This window comes from Aegilops tauschii, chromosome 7, assembly GCF_002575655.3.
Source record: "Aegilops tauschii subsp. strangulata cultivar AL8/78 chromosome 7, Aet v6.0, whole genome shotgun sequence".
Taxonomy (NCBI): Eukaryota; Viridiplantae; Streptophyta; class Magnoliopsida; order Poales; family Poaceae; genus Aegilops; species Aegilops tauschii.
Window position 1 is genome coordinate 131,243,387 of NC_053041.3, and position 23,465 is coordinate 131,266,851.

The 23,465-nt window shown below is 47.0% G+C and overlaps 1 protein-coding gene across 1 annotated transcript; it reads left to right on the forward strand.

Annotated features, from left to right (window-relative positions):
- Nucleotides 1-2,651: 2,651 nt before the first annotated feature.
- Nucleotides 2,652-3,817, forward strand: LOC120968743 (uncharacterized; the record flags this gene model as incomplete). Its single annotated transcript, XM_040395713.2, has 1 exon — nt 2,652-3,817. A coding segment is annotated over one exon (495 nt), but the record flags the coding sequence as incomplete, so codon positions are not given.
- Nucleotides 3,818-23,465: the final 19,648 nt, after the last annotated feature.

The following is a 23,465-nucleotide window of genomic DNA, read 5'->3' on the forward strand; positions in this document are numbered from 1 at the left end:
ATGATTTATTATTGATTGTCCTCCTTATGAGTGGCGGTCGAGGACGAGCGATGGTCTTTTCCTACCAATCTATCCCCCTAGGGGCATGCGTAGTAGTACTTTGCTTCGAGGGCTAATAAACTTTTGCAATAAGTATATGAGTTCTTTATGACTAATGTGAGTCCATGGATTATGCACACTCTTACCTTTCCGCAATTTGCTAGCCTCTACAGTACCGTGCATTTCCCTTTCTCACATCGAGAGTCGGTGCAAACTTCACGGGTGCATCCAAACCCCGTGATATGATACGCTCTATCACACATAAGCCTTATTATATCTTCCTCAAAACAGCCACCATACCTACCTATTATAGCTTTTCCATGGCCATTCTGAGATATATTGCCATGCAACTTCCACCGCTTCCATTTTGATGACTTGAGCATTCATTGCCATATTGCTCTGCATGATCATATAGCCGACATAGTAGTTGTGGCTCAGCCACCGTTCATCCTTTTTTCATACATGTTACGCTAGATCATTGCACATCCTAGTACATTGCCAGAGGCACTCATGTAGTCATATTTTGTCCTAGGTGTCGAGTTGTAATTTTTATTTCTTTTGAGTTATAAGTAAATAGAAGTGTGATGATCATCATTATTCATTTTTAGAGCAATTCCCCAGTGAGGAAAGGATAATGGATACTATGATTCCCTCACAAGTTGGGATGAGACTCCGGACAATGAGAGAAAAAGAAAAAGGAAAAAAGGAAAAAAAGAAAGAAAAGAAAGAAAAAAAAGAAACAAAGAGAGATGGGGCATTGTTAGTATCCTTTACCACACTTGTGCTTCAAAGTAGCACCATGTTTTCCATATGGAGTGTCTCCTATGTTGTCACTTTCATTTATTAGTGGGAATTTTTCATTATAGGATTAGATGCACACCCACTTAGTTTTCATATTGAGCTTTCATACACTTATAGCTCTTAGTGCATTCATTGCATGGCAATCCCTACTCACATTGATATCAATTGATGGGCATCTCCATAGCCTGTTGGTTAGCCGCATTGGTGTGAGACTTTCTTACTTTTTTGTCTTCTATATATTTACCCCTATCATCATACTCTATTCCACCCGTAGTGTTATATCTATGGCTTGCACTCATGTATTGTGTGAGGGTTGAAAAAGCTGAAGCGCGTTAAAAAGTATGAACCAATTGCTCGGCTTGTCATCGGGGTTGTGCATGATAAATAGTTTGTGTTAAGAAGACAGAGCATGACAAGGCTATAAGATTTTGTAGGGATAACTTTCTTTAGCGTTGAAATTTTGAATGATATGATTGTTTGTTGGGATGCGTGAGTATTGATATCTTTATGTCAAATTATAGACTATTGCTTTGAATCACTTATGTCTTAATATTCATGCCATGATTAGATATATGATCAAGTTTATGCTAGGTAGCATTCCACATCAAAAAATATCTTTTTTATCATTTACCTGCTCGAGGACGAGCAGGAATTAAGCTTGGGGATGTTGATACGTCTCCATCGTATCTATAACTTTTTTATTGTTTCATGCCAATATTATACAACTTTCACATATTTTTCGCAACTTTTTATATGATTTATTGGACTAACTTATTGATCCAGTGCCCAGTGCCAGTTCCTATTTTTTGCATGTTTTTTGTATCGTAGAAAATCCATATCAAACGAAGTCCAAATGCAATAAAATTTCATGGAGAATTATTTTGGAATATATGTGATTTTTGGGAGTTGGAATCACCGCAAACGAAGGCCCACATAGCCCACAAGACACCAGGGCGCGCGAGAGGCCCCTGGCGCGTGGTGGTGGTTGTGCCCTCCTCGAACGTCGGTTGGAGCTCTACTTCGGGCGCAAGGAAGCTTATATATATCCGGAAAAAAATCGTGTTAAAATCTCAGCGCAATCGGATTTACGGATCTCCCGGAATATAAGAAACGGTTTTTGGCCAGATCTGGGAATGCGAAACAGAAGAGAACAGAGAGGGAGATCCAATCTCGGAGGGGCTCCCGCCCCTCCGCCGCCATGGAGACCATGGACCAGAGGGGGAACTCTCATCCCATCTAGGGGGAGGCCAAGGAAGAAGAAGAAGGAGGGGGGCTCTCTCCCCCTCGCTTCCGGTGGCGCCGGAGTGCCGCCGGGGCAAGGATCTGACGGCGATCTACATCAACAATCTTGCTACCGTCAACACCAACTCCCCCCCCCCTCTATGCAGCGGTGTAACACCTCTTCTCCCCACTGTAATCTTTCCCTAATAATAAACCAGGGGTTGCTTCTGGTCATCCGTCATCGGGCTTTTTGCAAAAAAGTCCTCCCATTTCTGATAAATTGACCCACAGTCCTACTTAAAGTATGGATAATGTTTCTTTTTTTGCAAAAAAAAACCCTGCCACCACCGGCCACCTCCAACACTTATCCATTGCCACCGCCGGCCACGCTCCGCCGCTTGCCGCCGGCGTCGACACCGCAGAAGCCAAGGCAGGGGATGCGTCGCGGAGGGCATCCGCGCCGCCCGAACCTGGGAATGGGGCGAGGCATCTCGGCGGGCGTTGTAGAGCGCGGAGACTGAGGCATCGCGGTGGGTGTTGGAGGGCGCGGCGGACCGAGGAGTCGCGGCGGAGGATGATAAGGCGGGCGGCGTGCTCTCTTGGGGCGAGGCGTCGCGGCGCGCCGGCGGCACGCGAGGGCGGTGTTGGCTGATGTGGAGCGCGCTGCGGCAGGGCGGCTTCAGGCTGAGCGCGGGCGCTGCCACAACGTCGAACTGGAGGAGAGGCTCCGGCAGTGGTCCAGGCATCGCTTGGCGTCGCCAAGAGCAACAATGTCGTCGCCGTCGGCCTCAGCGCTGCAACCCCCTGCGTCGTCGCCATCGGACGCCTGCGTTCTGCTGCTCCGGTGCCGGCACATGTCCTTGTGCAGTGCGTGCGAACCTGCCGTTGCGACCTGCCCCGTGTGCGTGGCCACCAAGTACTCCTCGTTCCATGTCAAGCCATGCCGCCAGTTGGGCCGACGCTGGACGAGCGTCGCGCTGTGCTCGCGCGCGAGACCGTGCTTAATTTGGATCGATTGCAGACCGTGTCCTTGTCGAACACAATTCAATGGAGTGCCCAACCCGGATTGTTGTTTTGTGCTATAACAAGGAAGGGTAGTCGGGGGGAATCTCCATCAGATTAATTTTGGATTCAGATTTGCTATTTCATATCTAGATGTGAAATAACTATCTCACATCTAAGTCCCTCATCGTTGGATTTGTTTTGTCTTTAAAATTCGTGCACTGATGATCTGACGATTTGTTCGTGTTTGATTGTACGATCTGGCGATTTGTAGCGTGCGCTCGCGCAGCCCCGCATGCAGTGTGCCAGCGTGCCAGCGTGGGCTAGCCCATGTGTGCTAGCGTGGGCTGCCTTTCCTTTCTGTTTTTTTCCTTCTTTTGTCTATTGTTGTATTGTCTCGATACACTGCAGCTGTTGCAGTTTGTGAGGTATTTTTTGTCTTTTTTTCATTTCTTTTTTCTCCCACTTGTGATACTATGATATGTGTATATATTAGATGACGTGTGCAGGCATCTCCTTTGTGCGTGTATATACCGTATGATTGTTCGTGCATATTTTTGGTTGTTTTGATTTGTATTCATCTATGCACGTGTCCACAGAATTGTAAATCATGTATCAAAATCATTTATATTCATGTTCATTTGTCCCACAGAATTTTGTAAATCATGTTCATTTTACAGCCCATCAAACCATGCGTCTTTATTTTTTGGGCTGTTTTTCGTGGTCTTTTTTTCTGTGTTGTAGTTCAAGAAAAGTGTTGTCTGTATAAGTTGGAGAGACGAGCTGACCGCTGGCTCGTCGGCTCTGTTTCTTCGCTCTCTCTATCCCATTGCTCTTTGTCTAAGGAGTAGAGGCGACCCGGCCAAGTTTCTAAACAGTACAATGACGGGCAACGGCCAATTTCTTCTTTTTATTTTTGTTCTCATGTCTAACCCTAATATGTAAGAACCTTGTGTCTTTTTATTATTCTTGTTCCAGTTGCAAGTCGATCATCGACATGTATCTGAATCCAAACCGTTTTGGTCCTACAAGTGTACTCCTAACTGGGTTCGCTTTATTTATTTTTTTATTCTAGTTACAAGCCGACCACCGACATGCAAACTGGAGCTCGTCTCTTTTTTTTATTGTCGCAGTTGCAAGTAAACCACCGAGATGCAACTCGGCCCAACATATTTTTATATTATGTTGCAAGTTTGCATCTTGTTGTTGTAATTTTCGCGTAAACTTTTGATCTCTCGGCGTTGGATGATGTATTCCCGTGTCTCCTTGTTATGTTTTGTCTACTTGTCCCTAACTGAGGCCCAATCCATTTTTTGTTCTAGGTGCAAGTCCAACCACACACTGACATGCAATAGAGGTCCTATCTTTTTAAACTTCTGTTTTTTCTCTTTTGTAGTCTTTTAAATCCATGATTTTCAAAATTTTATAAGTACTTTTTAAATTCACCATTTGATTTATTTTTCGTCATTTCCTGCAAGCTCTACCTTCTGCCTCCCTTGTCGTTGTTTGTTTATTGTGTATCCTGTTGTTGGCCTAGGCCTATTCGACTCCGCTTTTGTTGGCCCTCAACTTATAATTGGGGTCTGACCTTTTTTTGTCCTAGTTGCAAGTCCACCCTCGACTCGCAACTGGGATCCATTCTTTTTTGTCCCATCTGCAAGTCCGTCCTTGGCTCACAACTGGGACCTGGCATTTTTTTGTCCTAGTTGCAAGTCCACCCTCGACTCGCAACTGGGTCCCAGTCTTTTTTTGTCCCAGTTGCAAGTCCGTCCTCGACTCGCAACTCGGGTCCGACATTTTTTCCTCCCAATTGCAAGTCCGCTCTCGGCTCTGGAACCCGGACTTTTTTGTCTTAGTTGCAAGTCCATCGTCAACTCGCAATGGGGCCTGACTTTATTTCTATTTGCAAGTCCAACCTCGACTCACAGTTAGGGACCGAACCTTTTTGTCCCAGTTGCAACATCCCCCTTGACTTGTAACTCGGACCTGGACCTTTTTTGTCCTAGTTGCAATCCACCCTTGAGTCGCAGCTGGGCCTGACCTTTTTTTCTGGTTGCAATTGCACTCTTAACTCGCAACTAGGTCTCAATATTTTTTTGTCCTAATTGCAAGTCCACCCTCGACACACAACTGGGGTCCGGCCTTTTCTTTCCGGTTGAAAGTCCAACTGTGGCCAAACCATTTTTGTCCTAGTTGCAAGTCCACTCTCGACGCAAAATGGGGCTAGACTTTTTTTCCCAAGTTGCAAGTCCACCATCGACTCGCAACTGGGGCCCAACATTTTTGTCCGAGTTGCAAGTCCACCCTCGACTCATAACTAGGGAACAACCTTTTTTGTCCGAGTTGCAAGTGCGTCCTTGACTCGCAATTGGGGCCCAACATTTTTGTCCGAGTTGCAAGTCCACTCTCGACTCGCAACTAGGGTCCAACCTTTTTTGTCCAAGTTGCAAGTTCGTCCTGGACTCGTAACTGGGGCCCAACCTTTTTTGTCTGAGTTGCAAGTCCACGCTCGACTCGCAACTAGGGTCCAACCTTTTTTGTCTGAGTTGCAAGTTCGTCCTCGACTCGCAACTGGGGCCCAACATTTTTTGTCCGAGTTGCAAGTCCACCCTCGACTCGCAACTACAGCTGAACCTTTTTTCCGAGTTGCAAGTTCACCCTCGACTCGCAACTGGTGCCCGGCATTTTTAGTCCTAATTGCGAGTCCACCCTCGATTCGTAACTGGGGCCGACCTTTTACCCTAGTTGCAAGTCCACCGTCGACTCGCAACTGGGGTGCGGCCCTTTCTAGTCCCAGCTGCGAGTCCACCCTTGACTCACAATTAGGGTCCAACCATTTTTTGTCCCCAGTTGCATGTCCAAACTCGACTCGCAACTAGGGCCCAACCTTTTTTGTTCCCAATTGAGAGTCCACCCTCGACTTGCCATTGGGGGTCCAATATTTTTTTTCCTTGTTTCAAGTCCACCCTAGTGAGCGAACAAACTGCAGATGAGTCGGCCCAAGTAGTTAGGATACCTTTTTTGTTTTGTTTCATTTTCTTCATGTTCTTTCTGCTTTTTTATTTATCATGTTTCTTCATTGTTTTTCATCTCCTTTTTATTTTTCTATTTTTCAAAAGTTGATCTCATTGTTTTTCATATTCTAATAATTTTTTGTTTGTTCATAAATTCACAAGTTCCAATACATGTTTCAAAATTTGTAAATTAGTTCATTTTTCTAAAATTGTTCATGTTGATCAATTTTTTAAAGCAAATCAAAATGTGTCTTTTGTCTTGTTATTTATCTATTTTCTCTATTTTGCTTTTTCCTGTTCGCTCTTAGTTCAATGTATATAAAAAGTTCACTTTTAGTTCATCGTATATTAAAAAGTTCATGTATATCAAAAACAATGTTCAATGTGTATTGGAAAAAAATTAGTGTGTATTCAGAAAATGATCTTCATATATTAAAGCATTGTTCACCATATATTAGAACATTTTTGGTATTCGTTAACATTTTTTATAATTTGAAAAAACTTATGTAAATTCGTGAACATGTTTTTGAAATATGTGTTGATGAAATTTTGTTCTTTACTGAAAATTAATTATAAAATATAATAGTGAAAAACGTAAAAACCTAAAGGCAAAAAATAAAATAAATCATTGGTTGCCTAGAAGCTAGCTATGGGAGATGTCCTTGTAAATGTATAATGATCAGAGGCAAAAGCTAACAAGTCGATTTAGCACTAGCGATCATTTTGTTTTCCAGAAAAAGCTAGCGATCAGGTTCCTTGTACGGGTAGCTATCAACTAGAATTTTTTTACGAGGGGAGCTAGTGACCAGATTTGCGTATAGGCTGGTGACCAAGGCGGATGCACGACGAGGTAATTTTTAGTTTTGGGCTTTGACAAATTAAAATCAAACAAACAGGACAAACAAATAGGACAAAAAAAACTTAGATGTGAGATATTATCTCACATCTAGATGTGACATAGACGGATCCTTTTGGATTTGGACGAAACATCCAATGTCTTCGCCGAGTTCGCCGGAGGAAGAAGCATCGAGTTCGCTGGAGGTACAAGAACATCCGTCGAGCACTCCAATGTCGCCTGCGGCGGCTACACCAGAGGTATGTTTGACCCCTGTTTGATTTATTTTTCTGTCACCTGTCTCGTCGGCGAGCCCATGCGCGACAACTGTTGCTGCTCGCGCACTCGTGCGCGTCCCTGCTGCTGTCGCTGCTCGCTCGTGCCCGTGCCCGGCGACTGTTGCTGCTCGCGCACTCATGCGCGTCCCTGCTGCTGCCGCTGCTCGCTCATGCCCGTGCTCTGCAGCAGCCGTGGCTTTGCCTTTTCGTTCCGTTAGTTTCCTCTCTAGCTAGCCGAAATCACTCTGAAGCTGTGAACTGAATGCGTGTGTTCTGAATCTTCTGAACTGGATGCTTGAAAGATCATTTTGTCCTTCTAAAAAGATTTGCTTGCTTATCACTGTTTGAATTGGTTATTCCTCGGTATAGCCTTACTCATATAGTACCAATGAAATCCAATTGCATACTGAAATCTGCTTGGTTATTCTTCAGTTATAGTGGTACTAATGAAATCCAATTGCTTACTCATCTATTAGCTTTGCATTGGCATACACATGAATAGATATCTCAGCATGTACTACAAACATCTTATGTTGGATACGTGTGCTTTTCAACATATATTTGAAGTGTAACCAGCCTTTCGCAGTTGGATGTATTCTGAACATATGAGTTTATCTCCTGAACCCATGGTTACTTCCTGAACATAGAGTAGCAAAACTGAAAGTATATATAGCTTATGTGTACTGTACTTTCAGTAATATAGATGCCAATATCATTACTTTTTTCAGTTAGGGGGTTGTAGGGATTCACTTTGGTATAAATCTGATGGATAGTTACTGCTCTGGTCTTTATTTCTTTGCATAAGCCTACTTAGAGTAGCAGTGGTCATACGTGTTTGCTTACCTTTTACGAAGCTTCATATTACATTAGAGTTAAGGCACGGGCAAAGTCTGGCATGTCCAATGTCGTTTGGTCAAAGGAGATGTTGCAAAATTTTGCAGCTTGACCGGGCTGAAGGAGATGCTGTGCAAACTGAGAATGAGCATGCCGAGGGAAGCGATGAAATAGTGGTCGCCGCCAGAAGTTGGCTGGGTGATTGATCAATATAGATGGGAGCTTCTTTGCGGAAAGCCAAACAAGCAATCGTAGATGCCCCACTACCCTGGCTTGATCTGCAATGTAAAATCAAGAAAAATTTCATTTTTATGGTCTACTACAGATCACCACACTGTCCGTTGTAGGGATCTAAACAGAACCAACTAAGGTGGTTTGCACCTCCTTCAGTGGCAACGTGCAGTAAGTTCCCTACAACTGAAGCGTAGTTTGCATCTCTACCTCTACCAATCAACTACTGTGCATCAAGTTCAGTTTGATGTTAAGAGGAGGCGTTGCAGATATTTTTCATGCCACCCCATGCTAGGCAATGGATTTTTTTATGTTTCAAATGGAGAGGATTTGGATGAAGTAATGTTTGTTTCTTCTGAATAAACTAAACGCTGAATCTCAGATTACTTGCATCGTATTTGTAATGTCTTTCGGGGTCAAACAAAGGTATGATGACTGACTACTGATATTCCCTAATACATTTGAATTTTCTGTTTTATCGACTTTTAGATTTTTCAGAATCATCTTTATTATATAGTGTATATAATCTTTTCTTGCTAGCTCAAGATTTTGACAAATCTGTGCAAAAAATAAGATAGTTGTACGGAGTATTTATGTTATACATGTTCTGTTTACATGGTTCCTGTGATGTGTTTCGGGAGGGATACATATCGATGATTTCATATGATTTCTTTTTCTGCAACGGTAACCATGATATCCACATTTTCTAAGTTTGTTGGTAATATGTGTGGTCTTCCCTTTGACGTTCAATACTTGGTTTTAGAGCTACACTATAGACAATACTATAATGTACTTTCTCCTATCATATGGAAGTGTCATTTTTGTGATTTTCATATGTATAGTGTACAATCTACTTAGTTCATCGATACTTTCCAATCTGCACTAGAAGCTCAAAAATAAAAAATCATCGAGCAAACTTGAGTAATAACATAATATTTGTATTCAGATTGCAAATAATATTTATCTTATACCACAAATATTGGTCACGGTATAATCATCCGATGCAATGTGATTGTTCCAGCTAACTTTCTTCACCTATAAATTGAATTATGTTACTTCTCTTTGTGTAAGTCTTGGATTTCTAGATCTTACGAAAATGATTTTTTATTCAGCAAGTGTTAGTTTGAATCTGTAATCTGTTAAAATATAGATGAATCTTTGCAAACCAACAAAGTGGAGGGAATATCTGCAACATGAAGTTTCTCATGCTATAGGTTTCTTCTGCATGGTTGTGACATGATCATGTTGCTCATATATGTAATATTGAAGGTCTTCTTCTATCACTGTGAATGGTTCTGCTGCTGTGTAAGTGATATCTTAACTGTTGTGGTGTTACACATTACAGTAAAAGATTAATTGTGTATCAAGAATAATATTACAGAGTCAAGCAGAATTTGACCTTAGTTCTCACCAAACTAATCTTTATTTGTTTGGGTTTCAAAAAAAGTTCTTTATTTGTTGCCAGGCTGTGTGTCGAACATCACTTCATGTTGGAGTGCATTTTCCTTCCACAATCCAGATTATGCAATTCGGCATTACAAGAAGTGCAACTTAATTATTAGTGGAGAACAGGAGATAAGCAAATGGGAGGGAAAAACAATACTTCCAGAAACCGGCGTTTGTCCCTTTGTTCTATTATGTTTGTCGGAACTCCTTACGGAGTAAGGGCTGAGAGAGTAACAAGGACTTTTTTGAGGTTATGAATTCTTTTCTGTTGTTACCTGCATCTTGAATTTGTTTCTCGAAGTTCTTCCTATTTTCCCATATATCATCTTCTCTATAGAAGCTGCTACATCAAATTAAGTAATTACATTCTCCTTTCTTGTTCAAGTTTGTTCTATTCTATTAGTCAGAAGTCTGTACAAGACTGAGAGAGTGAAGCAGATTTGCTTGAGGTTTTGATTTTTTTTATGTCGGGTTTGCATGCTATACTATTTGATTAATGATTACTGATGAAGAGTAGTGGCAAACATTTAATTGAGTAAGCCACTACTTCTCCCAGTAATACAAGTTAATTTCTTATAATATGATATGCATGATAAGAAACACCCATACTTGATTTTCCTTTCTATTTTGTTCAAACATCACTTTTTAGGGTAAAGTTGATTGATGTATTATTTGGATATGAGTAGTAGCGTCAACAATAATAATTTATAATATGAATTTATCATGGTTCTAAAGTTCACTGATGATGTTTTGTTTCAGGATATGTGGAGAGGCTATTTGTACTGTAGTTTAAGGCAGATCATAGATTGAATGCCTAAGCAACTCACTTAGATTGGTAATCATTTAAAATGCTTATCTATTCTGCCGGAGTAGTCACATGCCATACTAATTTGAGAAGAACAATTCCTAATTTATTGTTGTGCTTGCATACATCGATATATCTAAAATTCAAACAAAAACAGAGTCACGGTTTGTATTTACACGTAGGATAATGGATGTTTCAATTGCTAAATTAACTAAGGCTTTTAGAATAAATCGTGGCCTCTAAGCTTGTGTGTAGTCCATTACACAATGCGTTATATTAGCACGTCTATTTCTTAAGTGCAACCAGCCACCAGTTTCATTTTATTTGAACAAATACATTATATATATACTCATTATAAGTATTATGTTCTCGGTGGCTTGATTTAAATGTCAAAGTTTTATTACCCCATTGCAACGCACGGGCGCTTTTGCTATAAAATATAAAACCGACTACTAGACTATTCCATGCACCACTGCTCTTTTATCAGATGAAGGATGTTAGAGTGGCTTCTTTACGTCCACACTTCATACTTCGAAAAGTGAAAACAACATAAACTTATTACTGATGTTTATCAGAACTGTATATAAAAAATGTGCGCACTATCACATGGAGCAGGTTTTATGAATGGCGCACACTATCACACACGGAGCATGTTTTACGAACGGAGCGTACTATCACACGGAGCAGGTTTTATGAATGGCGTATACTATCACACGGAGTAGGTTTTAAGATATTTTTCGCCCGTTGCAACGCACGGGCATTTGTACTAGTATATACTTAAACATGGTGCTCAACTCCATATATTATTTCCCAATGATCTATGGTTATCCTATGATGTTTGAGTAGATCCGTTTTGTCCTGTTGGTTAATCGTGATCTTTGTTGGTATGATTGTATATTTTATTTATGGTGCTGTCCTACGGTGCCCTCCGTTCTCACGCAAACGTGAGGGGCCCTCGCTGTAGGGTGTTGCAATATGTTCATGATTTGCCTATGGTGGGTTGCGAGAGTGACAGAAGCTTAAACCCGAGTAGGTGGGTTGTTGTGTATGGGAGTAAAGAGGACTTGATACTTAATGCTATGGTTGGGTTTCATGACCTTAATGATCTTTAGTAGTTGCAGATGCTTGCTAGAGTTCCAATCATAAGTGCATATAATCCAAGTAGAGAAAGTATGTTAGCTCATGCCTCTCCCTCATATAAAATTACAAGAATGATTACCGGTACTTGTTATCGATTGCCTAGGGACAAATGACTTTCTTGTTGACAAAAGCTCTCTACTAAAACTAACTTAGTTGTGTCTTTATCTAAACAGCCCCTAGATCTTATTTACGTGCTCTTTATTATCTTGCAAACCTATCCTATCACACCTACAAAGTACTTCTAGTTTCATACTTGTTCTAGGTAAAGCGAACGGCAAGCGTGCGTAGAGTTGTATCGGTGGTCGATAGAACTTGAGGGAATATTTGTTCTACCTTTAGCTCCTCATTGGGTTCGACACTCTTATTTATCGAAAAAGGCTACAAACGATCCCCTATACTTGTGGGTTATCATTTATCATCAAGAAAGAGCACCCATGTAAATCTTGAAAAGTCATCGACAATGACTAAACCGAACGAGTTACCACCGAGACTTTTGTAGGCGTTGGGACCAAAAAGAAACATATGAAGTAGCTCGAGCGGTCTTCTCATGGTCATGGTGTTTTTTCATGGGATGGCTTCCTCCAACCTGTTTTCCTGCCAAACAAGCACTGCAAAGTCTATCCTTGTCAAATATAACATCTTTAACTCCAAGGATATGATCACCTTTAATAAGCTTATCAAGATTTCGCATGCCCACGTGACCTAACCTTCTATCCCACAACCAACCTTTAGATGATTTAGCAATTAAGCAAGTTCTAGGTTGAGACTTTTTAGTGAAATCAACAATGTATAGATCACCTCTACGTATACCGGTAAAGACCATATTATGATTATCTCTTTGATACACTTGGCAATCTACTTCAATAAATAGGACATTGAAACTGAAATCGGCTAGTCTAGATACGGAAAGTAAATTGTATCCAAGAGATTCAACGAGCATAACATTTTGGATGGAGCTGTCATGTGAGATGGCCACCTTACCAAGGCCAACCACCTTACCATTTGAGTTATCACCAAAAGTGACATACTTTCGAGGGCCGTCATTTTCAGCAAGCTCACGAAACATATCCTTGTATCTGGTCATGTGATTGGTGCATCCACTATCAAGAACCCATTCCTTTCCTCCAGAAATGTAGCCGCGAAGGTTAGCCATAAGACCAAAGTGTCTCATAGTGTCGGTGTACTAAAGTTTGGGCCCTTTAGCACCCCATACTTGTGCACAGGCAGTCGTAGCCACACCCGCGACGAGGCCTGAAGTTGGGCAATCGAAGATAGATACAAGGCGAAGAGACACGGCCAAACCAGGGAACAAAGGACGAGCTGGACCCCTAGCAAGACCCTTGCCGGGACGGCTTGCGAGACCCCGGCCAGATCCTTGCCGGGATGACTTGCAAGGCACTAACCAGAGCACCACCCTTGTGGTTGAGAGCTCTGACACCATCAACAACATTAAGGACAAGACCACGGGGCGCGCGCATGGTGGCGTGCAGATCTTTGTGAAGGCCAGAAGATGAGGTACCTAGCAAGATCCTTGCCGGAGACGTCTGCGAGGCCCCGGTAAGATCCTTGCCGGGGACATCGCCAAGACCGCGGCAAGGCTCTGCCACCCCGTCACCGCTCCAGCGCAGTGGCCGACCTGCCAGCCTGGCAAGCACCTGCGTGGTGGCATGTAGATCTTCACGAAGACCCTGCCACCTCTCCAGCGCAGCAGCTGGCCAACCAACTTGGCACTGCATGCCTCGTCGGCATGGACGCGTGTCAAGATGGAGCGGAGCGGCAACGGACGGGATGGGTTCTACTCCCGTCCCCGATAAAGCTGAAGGGCACGTAAGCAACGCATTTAATGCGTTTGTCCTAAGACGCCGATGATAAACATAGGCACTGTAGCTACTTTACACCTCATGTATGCCACTGGCAGCCCCTTGGACATATAAAAGGAGGCCCACGGCGTACTGGAGGAGGATTCAGACTTTTGAATCTCTCGGCCTAGCTTGCATGCTAGAAGCGAGCCGAAGCTCAAGAACACAGAATATACACACTCAAGCAGGACTAGGGTTTTACGCTTCTCAGCGGCCCTAACCTGGATAAAAATCAGTTGTGTTGATCGTTAGATCTGCTCTTTGCTCTACCCCTCTTCCCTGCCAAACCGTAGAAGGGATCCATGTGATCCCGTAGGTGTCGTTTCCGCCGACATCTTTGGCGCGCCAAGCAGGGGGTCGAGAGATATGCAAATCTGATCTAGCGGTTAGCACGTCATTTCCTCGATCACGATGGCTCCCAAGAAGAAGGGGATCACGGCGATCGGTTCGTCTGGAGCCGGTCCGCCCGTGCCACTCCAAGGGCAGGGCCGTGCTGCCTACGGGCGGCGCGGCAACCTCCAAGACCGCCCCACCGGCACCCGCACGGTGGTCCTCCCAGGTCGTGCACGACGAGTGGCGCCACGACAATGGTGACCCCGGGCGCCGCTGCGGGAAGAACCCTCAGTATCATTCTCGAGATGCATAGGGCTGGCAAGCACTAACGAGCTGCTAGGGCTCCATATTCCTATTTTCTCTTCTTTCTTTTTCACAAAGAACAGAAGGTTCCCTCACATACAAGTTTGCCGGGGTGATATAGAGTGTGGACGCCAATAGGCAACGCTCGAGGTGGCATCTTGCGAAGAAGAATACAACAGCAAAAAGCTAAGTCGCGAGACTTCGAGCAAATTTCTTTTAATATCAGGTTATTTTCCTCGAATGGTCTCGGTTCTTGTATAAGGAAAACCTGCACGCGAAGGAACCTTATCGGGATTGGTTGCGCCCTTGCTCCGTTTCGAGTCCGCTCAACGGCCCAAGTGGCTGCACTAGAAACGACAAGGTGCCTTGCCGGCAGCGGCACCCCCAGCAGGCTGCTAAGGATCCGTCCTCAAAGCGCTCGCGGCTAGGGTGCGCACCGGCAAGCCTTTCCTAGTAACGCATAGAGTGTGTACCATACGAAGGGGGATCAAACAAGGAAGATAGCATGCATTCAGTTCGAAACATAGCAAGTTATATTACATTAATAAGTCGCCGCAGTTCTAACTTAAGTGGAATTGTTTTGGGTACGGATCAATAGCAGCAAGAAGAAGCGGAGCGCCTAGTCCCGGCGCTGGCCTTCCACCCTCTTGACGTGGTCAACCAGGTTGATGACGGGCACGACAAGCTCTTCAAGCGCTCTGCAGTCCGCGTTCGCCGGCAAGCTATCTTGGCTGAGGTCGACGCCAGGGTTCCTGTACGCCACCCTGGTGAGCACCTTGGGGAGGGCGCCCCGGCAAAGCTTCCGGGACTTGTTGGCCAGGTGGGTCGCTCGGCGGTCGTGGAGTAGCTTCAACGCATCGAGGACGACCTCAAAGAACATGGTCGCCCTAGCGCTCTCAGTTATCCTGTCGTCATGAGTGAACCTGTAGCTCGGCATGCCCATGGTGGCCAGCTGCATGGTGAGTCTCTCCGAGACGTCGACGAGGCACTCGGTCCAGAGCTTCATGCCCTTCACGAAGTTGTTGTGCTCGGCGGAAGCGCTCCCGAGCACTAGCTTCTCATCCTGGAAGCTCTTGGCCAGGGTCTTCTCGCGAGCCCTGCTGCCCGCAAGGGTCTCCTCTAGGGTGGTGAGCTTCAGCTTCAGATAGCAATGGAGTCATTGGCTTTAGAGAGCAGCTTGTTCTTATCACATATGGTGACCTGCAAGTCTGCCAAGGTGTGGGCAGTCTTGTCCATGTCGCTCTTGAGCGTCGCCACCTCCTTACTATACTTCTCCTGCTCTGCCTCTAGCTCCTTCACCTTGCCGGTCAGCTTGTTCTTGGCGGCCTCTACGGCTTCAGTAGCATCGACGGCCTCCTTCGGCTTGCCGGCGTGATCCAGGACCAGAGCGGCGAGTGCATCTTGGTATTTATGCTCCAGTTCCTGGGTCTGCTGCGCGACAAGCTTCTCGATTTGTTCATCCTTGCCGCGGATCTTGGCGGCAAGCACCTCCTCACGAGCGACAAGGTCTTCTTCTTGGGCGTCGAGCGAGACGCGGCGCTCCCTTAGCTCACTGTCCTCATTGGCGGTTCGTGCAGCGGCTTCCTCCTGGGCCTTCTCAATGTCTGATTGCTTCAGGAGGAGCTCATTCCAGCGATGACTCAGCTGCTCTTGGCTGGTCTTTAAATCCTGCCGAGCCTCCGTGAACCAGGCCTGCATCTGCTCGACGCACTCTTGGAAGCCCGCCTCCACTGCGTCAACGACCGCCATCCTGGAGTCAAGCTTCTCCTTGTGAGCATGGTGAAGCACCTGAAGCTTCTGGAAGTTACTGCTCAGTGCTTGGAGGAGCTAGTCCTCTTTGGAACTGCCGCTACTGGCGCCTGGCTCGTCAAGAACCTGGAGCCCGGCGGCGGCGATGACGTCTTCGTCAAAGACCTCCCCCTCGTCAGGCGCTCCGGTGCTTGCCGTCCCCGGGATGCTAACAAACAAGTCCTCGCCGATCTTCGGGTATTTGCTCGAGGCGGGTGTCGGTGTCAAAACCGGTGGATCTCGGGTAGGGGTCCCGAACTGTGCGTCTAAGGTGATGGTAACAGGAGACAGGGGACACAATGTTTACCCAGGTTCAGGCCCTCTCTATGGAGGTAATACCCTACTTCCTGCTTGATTGATCTTGATGAATATGAGTGTTACAAGAGTTGATCTACCACGAGATCTTAATGGCTAAAACCCTAGAAGTCTAGCCTGTATGACTATGATTATGATTGTTGGCCTCTACGGACCTAGCCCTCCGGTTTACATAGACATCGGAGGGGCCTAGGGTTACATAAGGTCGGTTACAAAGAAAGGAATCTTCATATTTGGTCGCCAAGCTTGCCTTCCACGCCAAGGAGAGTCCCATCCGGACACGGGAGAAAGTCTTCGGTCTTCGTATCTTCACAGCCCATCAGTCCGGCCCATGTCTAACAGGTCAGACACCCGAGGACCCCTTAGTCCATGACTCCCTCAGTAGCCCCTGAACCAGGCTTCAATGACGAGGTGTCCGGCACGCAGATTGTCTTCGGCATTGCAAGGCGGGTTCCTTCTCCGAATACTCCAACTCAGTCTTCGGACGCAACGAACGTGTCCGGATCTGCAACGTAAGTATCACACACAACCGCAGAGAGTATAATATTTCACGAGTCCAATCTGCTGACAACTTTTTGTAAGGTGACATCACGTCTGTTCGGTCATTATTTCAAACCGTTTTCATCCTCCGTTCCATGTCTTGAGACGCGGTTTTCATTGGCACGTCTTGTCAAAGCGGAGATCGTGTCCCCTTATTGCGAGATTTCTCATCAATACGGGCGTGAGTAATCCAACCATGCCGTTTACATAGCCCTTGGGAACAGGCGAGTTTTAAGGCGAGTGGGGAGGCGCTTGATATTCACTGCCTTTACAAGGAGATAAGGATTCCCTTTCTTCACCCACGCCTTCTCTCTCCATGCCCTTCCATTCTCGAGCTCCAGCGCCCAAGTCCTCATCCTTTCCACCTCAAGGAAGCACTCAACCATGTCCGGATCCGGAGGGCAAGGCAAATGGATGGCCTCCTCCGTTAAGGAGAAGGACATCACCAAGCTTCGGGAGGCCGGGTACCTGGCGAAAGAAATCACCCACCGGCTTCCAGCGAAGGGGCAAATCGTCCCCACCCCGAAGCCCAACGAAAGGGTGTTCATCCCCCACTTCGTCCGCGGGTTAGGGTTTCCTCTCCACCCTTTCGTCCGCGGACTTATGTTTTATTACGGATTAGATTTCCATGATCTAGCCCCGAATTCTTTCCTCAACATCTCGCCATTCATTGTCATGTGTGAGGCCTTCCTCCACATCCAACCCCACTTCGGACTATGGCTCAATATCTTCAACGTGAAGCCGAAGGTGGTGGATGGCCAGCACGCGGAGTGTGGGGGCACCATGGTGAGCAAGCTGCCCAATGTCACATGGCCCAAAGGTACTTTTGTGGAGACCGTCAAGGAGTTGCAGAAATTGTGGTTCTATATCACAGAGCCCCGCGATGCCACCTGGGCCGTGGCTTCCGAGTTCAAGTCCGGAGCTCCAATGCGGCTCACCTCCTGGATAGAGAAGGGCCCAAATTGGTCTTCGTCGGAAGAACTGATAGCGCTGCAAACACGCATCCAAAGCATGGTGGATAAAAACATCAAGCTCGTCGATGTGATCCAGGTGATGCTGGTTCACCGGATCCTCCCATGCCAAAGCCGAACCTGCCCTTTATGGGAATTCGATCTGGAGAAGCACCAAACCTTGGAAAGGCTCTTCGGAACTACTCACAAAGATGCCTGGAAGTTGCTCTTCAAGGCAATGAGACGCCGCCGGCCATAGATTCGGACCGCGGGCACGATCTTGCCCATCCTGCTAGTGCGGTAAGTCTTTCGCGTCTCGAGGCGCATCCTCTACTTTCTTATTTAAGGAGGATATCTAAACTTTACTGTTTTATTTTTTCAGGCATGGACAGAGAAAGCGGAGCGGATTCGATGTTCGGCTCCGCTGCCCGAGGAACCAGTCATCCCGCTCCTGGAGAAGATGTTGGTCCCGGCGCCCTATCATGCACCGGAGAAGAAGGCCAAGGGGGTCCGGAGTGGCCCCCGACGCAAGGGAGCTTCGGACGTGTCGTCCGAAGACAAGACTCGCTCCTCCGCCGCCGAAGACGATGACAAGGAGGAGGAAGAAAGCAACTCCCCCTGATGGGGGAAGGAAGAAGAGGGCGGCCTCCACAAATCTGGAGGCGGAGGCGCCCAAGAGGGGGAAGGGCCCCCTCGCGGATAACTCCATGTGGGACGTCGACAGCAGCCCAGAGCGACCCCCCCCGAAGCAATCCCCTGGCTGCATCGTAAGTATTAAAGACCCATATACGTCCATGTATCCGGCCTCTCCTCTTCATGGTATTAATATGTTAAATTATGCCATTGCAGACTGACCCATGACAGCTCCCAGCGATCCTCGTCAGGGGGTTCGCTGGATTCGAAGGCGATGGCCAGCAAGTTACCGCCAACCGCTCACTCTCCCAAGGCCAAGGGTGACGACGAGGTGCTGTCCCAAAGGACCTTCCCAGGCCAGGGAGAGGTTCAGGAGGCTGTCAACGTGGCGCCAGAGGGTGAAACCTTGGCCGCCGGATACATGGGGGAACAGATCCCCATGGAAACTGGCAATGGGGGCCATATCCAATTCGGCCCCCAGCCAGATACCATCCCGGAGACCTATATGACTCCGGAGTCAAGCGAGCAGCCTCCCCCGAAAGGAGGAGCTGTGCCTATTCCGTCGGTGACCTCTGTCCAACCAGAGGCACCGGATAATCTGCTGGAAGCGCTACGAGGTGCTTCCATTGTGGAGGAACACCGTATCCTTATGGGTACGGTGGTTGAGAGGGTTCAGTCCGTCAAGAGCAGACTGACCGAAGCCTGCACCAGCCTGCTGACAGGCTTTGAGGTAAGCGACACAAAAGATAAAGTCCTAGTATAGATAATAGCCCCTGAGACACTGTCTGGTGTTCGGAAAGAAAAGCCGGACAGAGGATCAATTTATTTTCACAGGGAACTAACTAAAAGATGTCTTATGTGAATAAACAGGCGTCGTTGCTGGCCGCAACCTCTCATGCTGCGGAGGTTTCCGGACTAAAGCAGAGACTGGAGCGGGCCGAGGAGGAGCTCGGCCAAGCGAGGAAGCAGCTAGAAGACAAGCAAGGTATGCAATGACTTGCTGGATATTCGGAAAGAATAAATGATGCGTATTGACCTTAGTGCCATGATATGTGTAGGAGCGGCGACCGAGGTCGAGGTCCTTAAACAGGCCCTGGCCGAGGCCGAGGAGAAAGCTGCCAAGGAAAAAACCGTCCGTGAGAAGCACGAGGCCAGGCTTGATGAGGTCCAGCAAGAGCTCCAGGATGCCATGAAGAAATGTGAATCCATGGAGCGCGAAGTTTCGGCTCGAGAGACCGAACTCGCCAAGGCTCGCCAAAGCACGGAAGAGGCCCGGGTTGAAGCCCAGGGCGCCCTCCAGGAGAGCCAGGAGGCCAAGAAGATCGCGGCGGGTAAGGGGTTTAGTATGCAAAGAAAGTATGTGGAGAAGAAGTATCTCTTACTAACCCGGATTTGGAGTTCTCCAGGGGCGTTTGCGGATCTGCCGCGCAGTGTTTCTGACGCTGCGGGATTCTTCCGAGCTGAAGAGGGGAGCTCAACGGAGAAGCTGTTTTGGTCGCAATATATTGCGCCAGAACATCCGGTGCCCTTTAGCGATCAGCTAAAACAGCTGGTCGAGCTGCATAGGGTGGCTGAACTAGCCATGAATGATTTAATAATCCGGCTGTGGCCCGCTGAAGCTATACCCAGCAGCTACTTCAGGCTCATGAAGTGGCTGATGAATGCCTGCCCTTGGCTGGATGTCGTCAAGCGGTCGGTCTGCATCGAGGGCGCGCGCATGGCCTTCGCCCGCGTCAAGGTGTGGTGGGCGAAGATGGACGCCGTCAAGCTTGTGGCCGAGGGACCGCCTGAGGGCAAGGAGCACTGCACACCCGAGCGGTATTTTGAAGATGTCCTAGAGGGGTCTCGTATTGTGGCGACGCAATGTGCGAAAGACATTATTTTCGAATGAACGCATTCGTGTTGTCTCTGCCTTGTATGATGAAACAAAGTCGTTATGTAATATAATGTTTGCTTTTTAGAAAATTTCACCTCCTGTGCGGCCGTGTTGTGTGAAATCTGAGAGTTGGCCAGTCGTCGGCTTCTGCCCCCACGTAGGTAGTACGGGGGTGTTCGGGATGTAACCTAAACACTCTTGATCCAATTGTTTGGTCCTTGAAGGAGGTGTTTAGCGCAACGAACCAGGCAATCGGACTATACGGCTTTAGCACCCTCACTTAGCCATAGGAGTTTGACAATAAAAATATAGGCGCAACCCCTAGTATCCGGACTAGGGTGCTGTAAACACCTGATCGGGTAAGTACCGATCCCTCGCGTAATGCGGAAAAAATCTCTAACGATTTGAAACCTCCGAAGAGCTGACCGGCTCTCGCCGCATCTTGACAGTCAGTTTTCGGCTTTCTCTACTGAGGTGCTCATCCGGATAAACCAGGACACAATCGCAGTAGTTCTCCCTTTACTACCCTAGCTGATATAGCGGAACGTAAGGTAGTAAGCACAGGAGCCGGGCAACCCAACTATTGACGAAAGACATGATTCAGAGCCAATGCATATAGTGCTAAATCCGGGGTGCCGAACTATACTATAAAAAGTGTTCAGACTTTGTTGCCATATTGCGGGGTGCTATGAAGGCCCTGGCAAATTCAAACGTACCAAAGTGTACGGGTGCTATTTGATAAAGTTATCAAAAAGGAAAAGAATAAAGGGTAGTAAGCTAGAGCCGCAGAATTTGGGCCGCAATCTGTTTCCATTATAATTTGGTGATACGTCAAAGCGCATTCATACAAATAGTGCAATAAGCAAAAGGCTATTTAACATGCCACAAACAAGGGAGAGCTGCGTGTGGGTCCTGAAAACAGGTAGAGTGATTGTTAAAGAGATCACCTAGAAATTCCCCTATACGTCCATGCTTACTGCCGTCTTGGTGCATTTATCCTTCGAAAGGACCTGTGATCAGGCCATCAAGGAAGGCTTGTGAAAAAGAAACCTGAAAAAGAGAAAAAAGGAAACAGTGCGTCCGGGGACGGTCGAGCCATACTGTGGATCACAAACTAGTTATGCCTCCGTCTATGCCCATGGTATTTTGAATGCGTAGTTATGTACGCGCGGTACTAATGTCGCCACTTGGTCGGGACTGGGACGGAGGCCGAATTGCTAGTCGAGCTCTTGCCGAGCCGAGCTGTCCTGCTGCAGAATAGTCCGGACTCTCTTGACGGTGTCCAGGAGGTCGGCTGCCGAATTAAGGTTTTGCTTGAAGAGGCCGCTCTATACTTCTACTGCTAAGGCAGCGGTGTGCTCCTCTGTATGGAGGGAGCGTTCCGTATTTCCATTGACTGTTATGACACCGCGTGGTCCAGGCATCTTGAGCTTAAGATAAGCGTAGTGTGGCACCATGTTGAAGCGCGCAAATGCAGTTCATCCCAGCAGTGCATGATAGCCGCTGTGAAAGGGGACGATCTCGAAGATCAACTCTTTGCTTCGGAAGTTGTCCAGAGATCCGAAGACAACCTCTAGTGTGATTGAGCCCGTACAATGAGCCTCTACACCTGGTATGACTCCTTTAAAGGTAGTTTTGGTGGGCTTGATCCTTGAGGGATTAATGCCCATTTTGCGCGCTGTGTCCTGATAAAGCAGGTTCAGGCTGCTACCTCCGTCCATTAGGACCCGCGTGAGGTGGAATCCATCGATTATTGGGTCAAGGACCAGTGCGGATGACCCGCCATGACGGATATTGGTCGGATGGTCTCTACGATCAAAGGTGATCGGACAGGAAGACCATGGATTGAATTTTGGGGCGACTGGCTCCATCGCATAGACGTCCCTGAGTGTGCGCTTGCGTTCCCTCTTGGGGATGTGGGTAGTGTATATCATGTTCACCGTTTTGACCTGAGGGGGAAACTTCTTATGCCTCCCTGTGTTCGGTGGCCGAGGCTCCTCGTCATCGTCTTTGCTTTGCGACCCCTTCTCCTTGTTCTCAGCATTTAACTTGTCGGCCTGTTTGAAAACCCAACAATCTCTGTTGGTGTGCTTGGCTGGTTTTTCTAGGGTGCCATGTATCTGGACGGACGATCGAGTATGCGGTCGAGGCTGGATGTGCCCGAATTGTTCTTATTGTATGGCTTCTTCCGCTGACTGGGCTTGGAGCCACTGAATCCGCCGTTGATCGCCGTGTCATTGGTATGGTTGCCAATGTTTCGACGCTTATGTCTGTTGCGTCGGGGCTTGCCGTTGCTATCCCTGGCTTCAGAGGTGCCAGGTTCGATTGCATTATTACTGTGACGGGCTAGCCAACTATCTTCGCCCGCGCAAAAGCAGGTCATAAGTGTCGTTAGGTCTGCCATGGACTTCGGCTTTTCCTGCCCGAGATGTCGGGCGAGCCATTCTCGCGGATGCTATACTTAAAGGCCGCTAGGGCTTCGGCATCCGAACAGTCGACGATCTGGGTCTTTTTAGTTAAGAACCTAGTCCAGAATTTCCTGGTAGACTCTCCGGGCTGTTGGACTATATGACTTAAGTCATCTGCATCCGGAGGTCGGACGTATGTTCCTTGGAAGTTGTCGAGGAAGGCTTCTTCCAAGTCTTCCCAGCTGCCAATGAAGTTTTCGGGCAGACTGTTCAACCAGTACCGAGCTGGTCCTTTGAGTTTTAGTGGGAGATATTTGTTGGCGTGGAGATCATCACCACGGGCCATATGAATATGGAGAACGAAATCCTCGACACATACCGCGGGGTCTGTTGTCCCATCATATGATTCGATGTTTACGGGTTTAAACCCTTCCGGGAATTCATGATCCATTACTTCGTCAGTGAAGCAAAGAGGATGTGCGGCGCCTCTATATCGGGCCACATCGCGATGTAGCTCCGATGGAGTCCGTCTGCGGTTTTCGGCCCGGTCGTGACTAGACTTGTCACGTCTGAATAGGTAGCCGTCGTCACGTGTCGGGGCACGTCCTCGCGATCCGTAGATCGATCTAATATGTCCTGCTCTATTGTCCAGTTTCTGCCGCAGGTCGTAGGTATGTCCCCGAGCTGTTTTATCTCTGCGTTTACGCGATGATGGTACGGGCTCCAGTGCCTCATCATCGAACTGAGGTAGCAATTTACGCTTCGGGTAGCTTTTGGCTGGGTGCTTAAGGCCATATTCCCCGGCTGCCAGAAC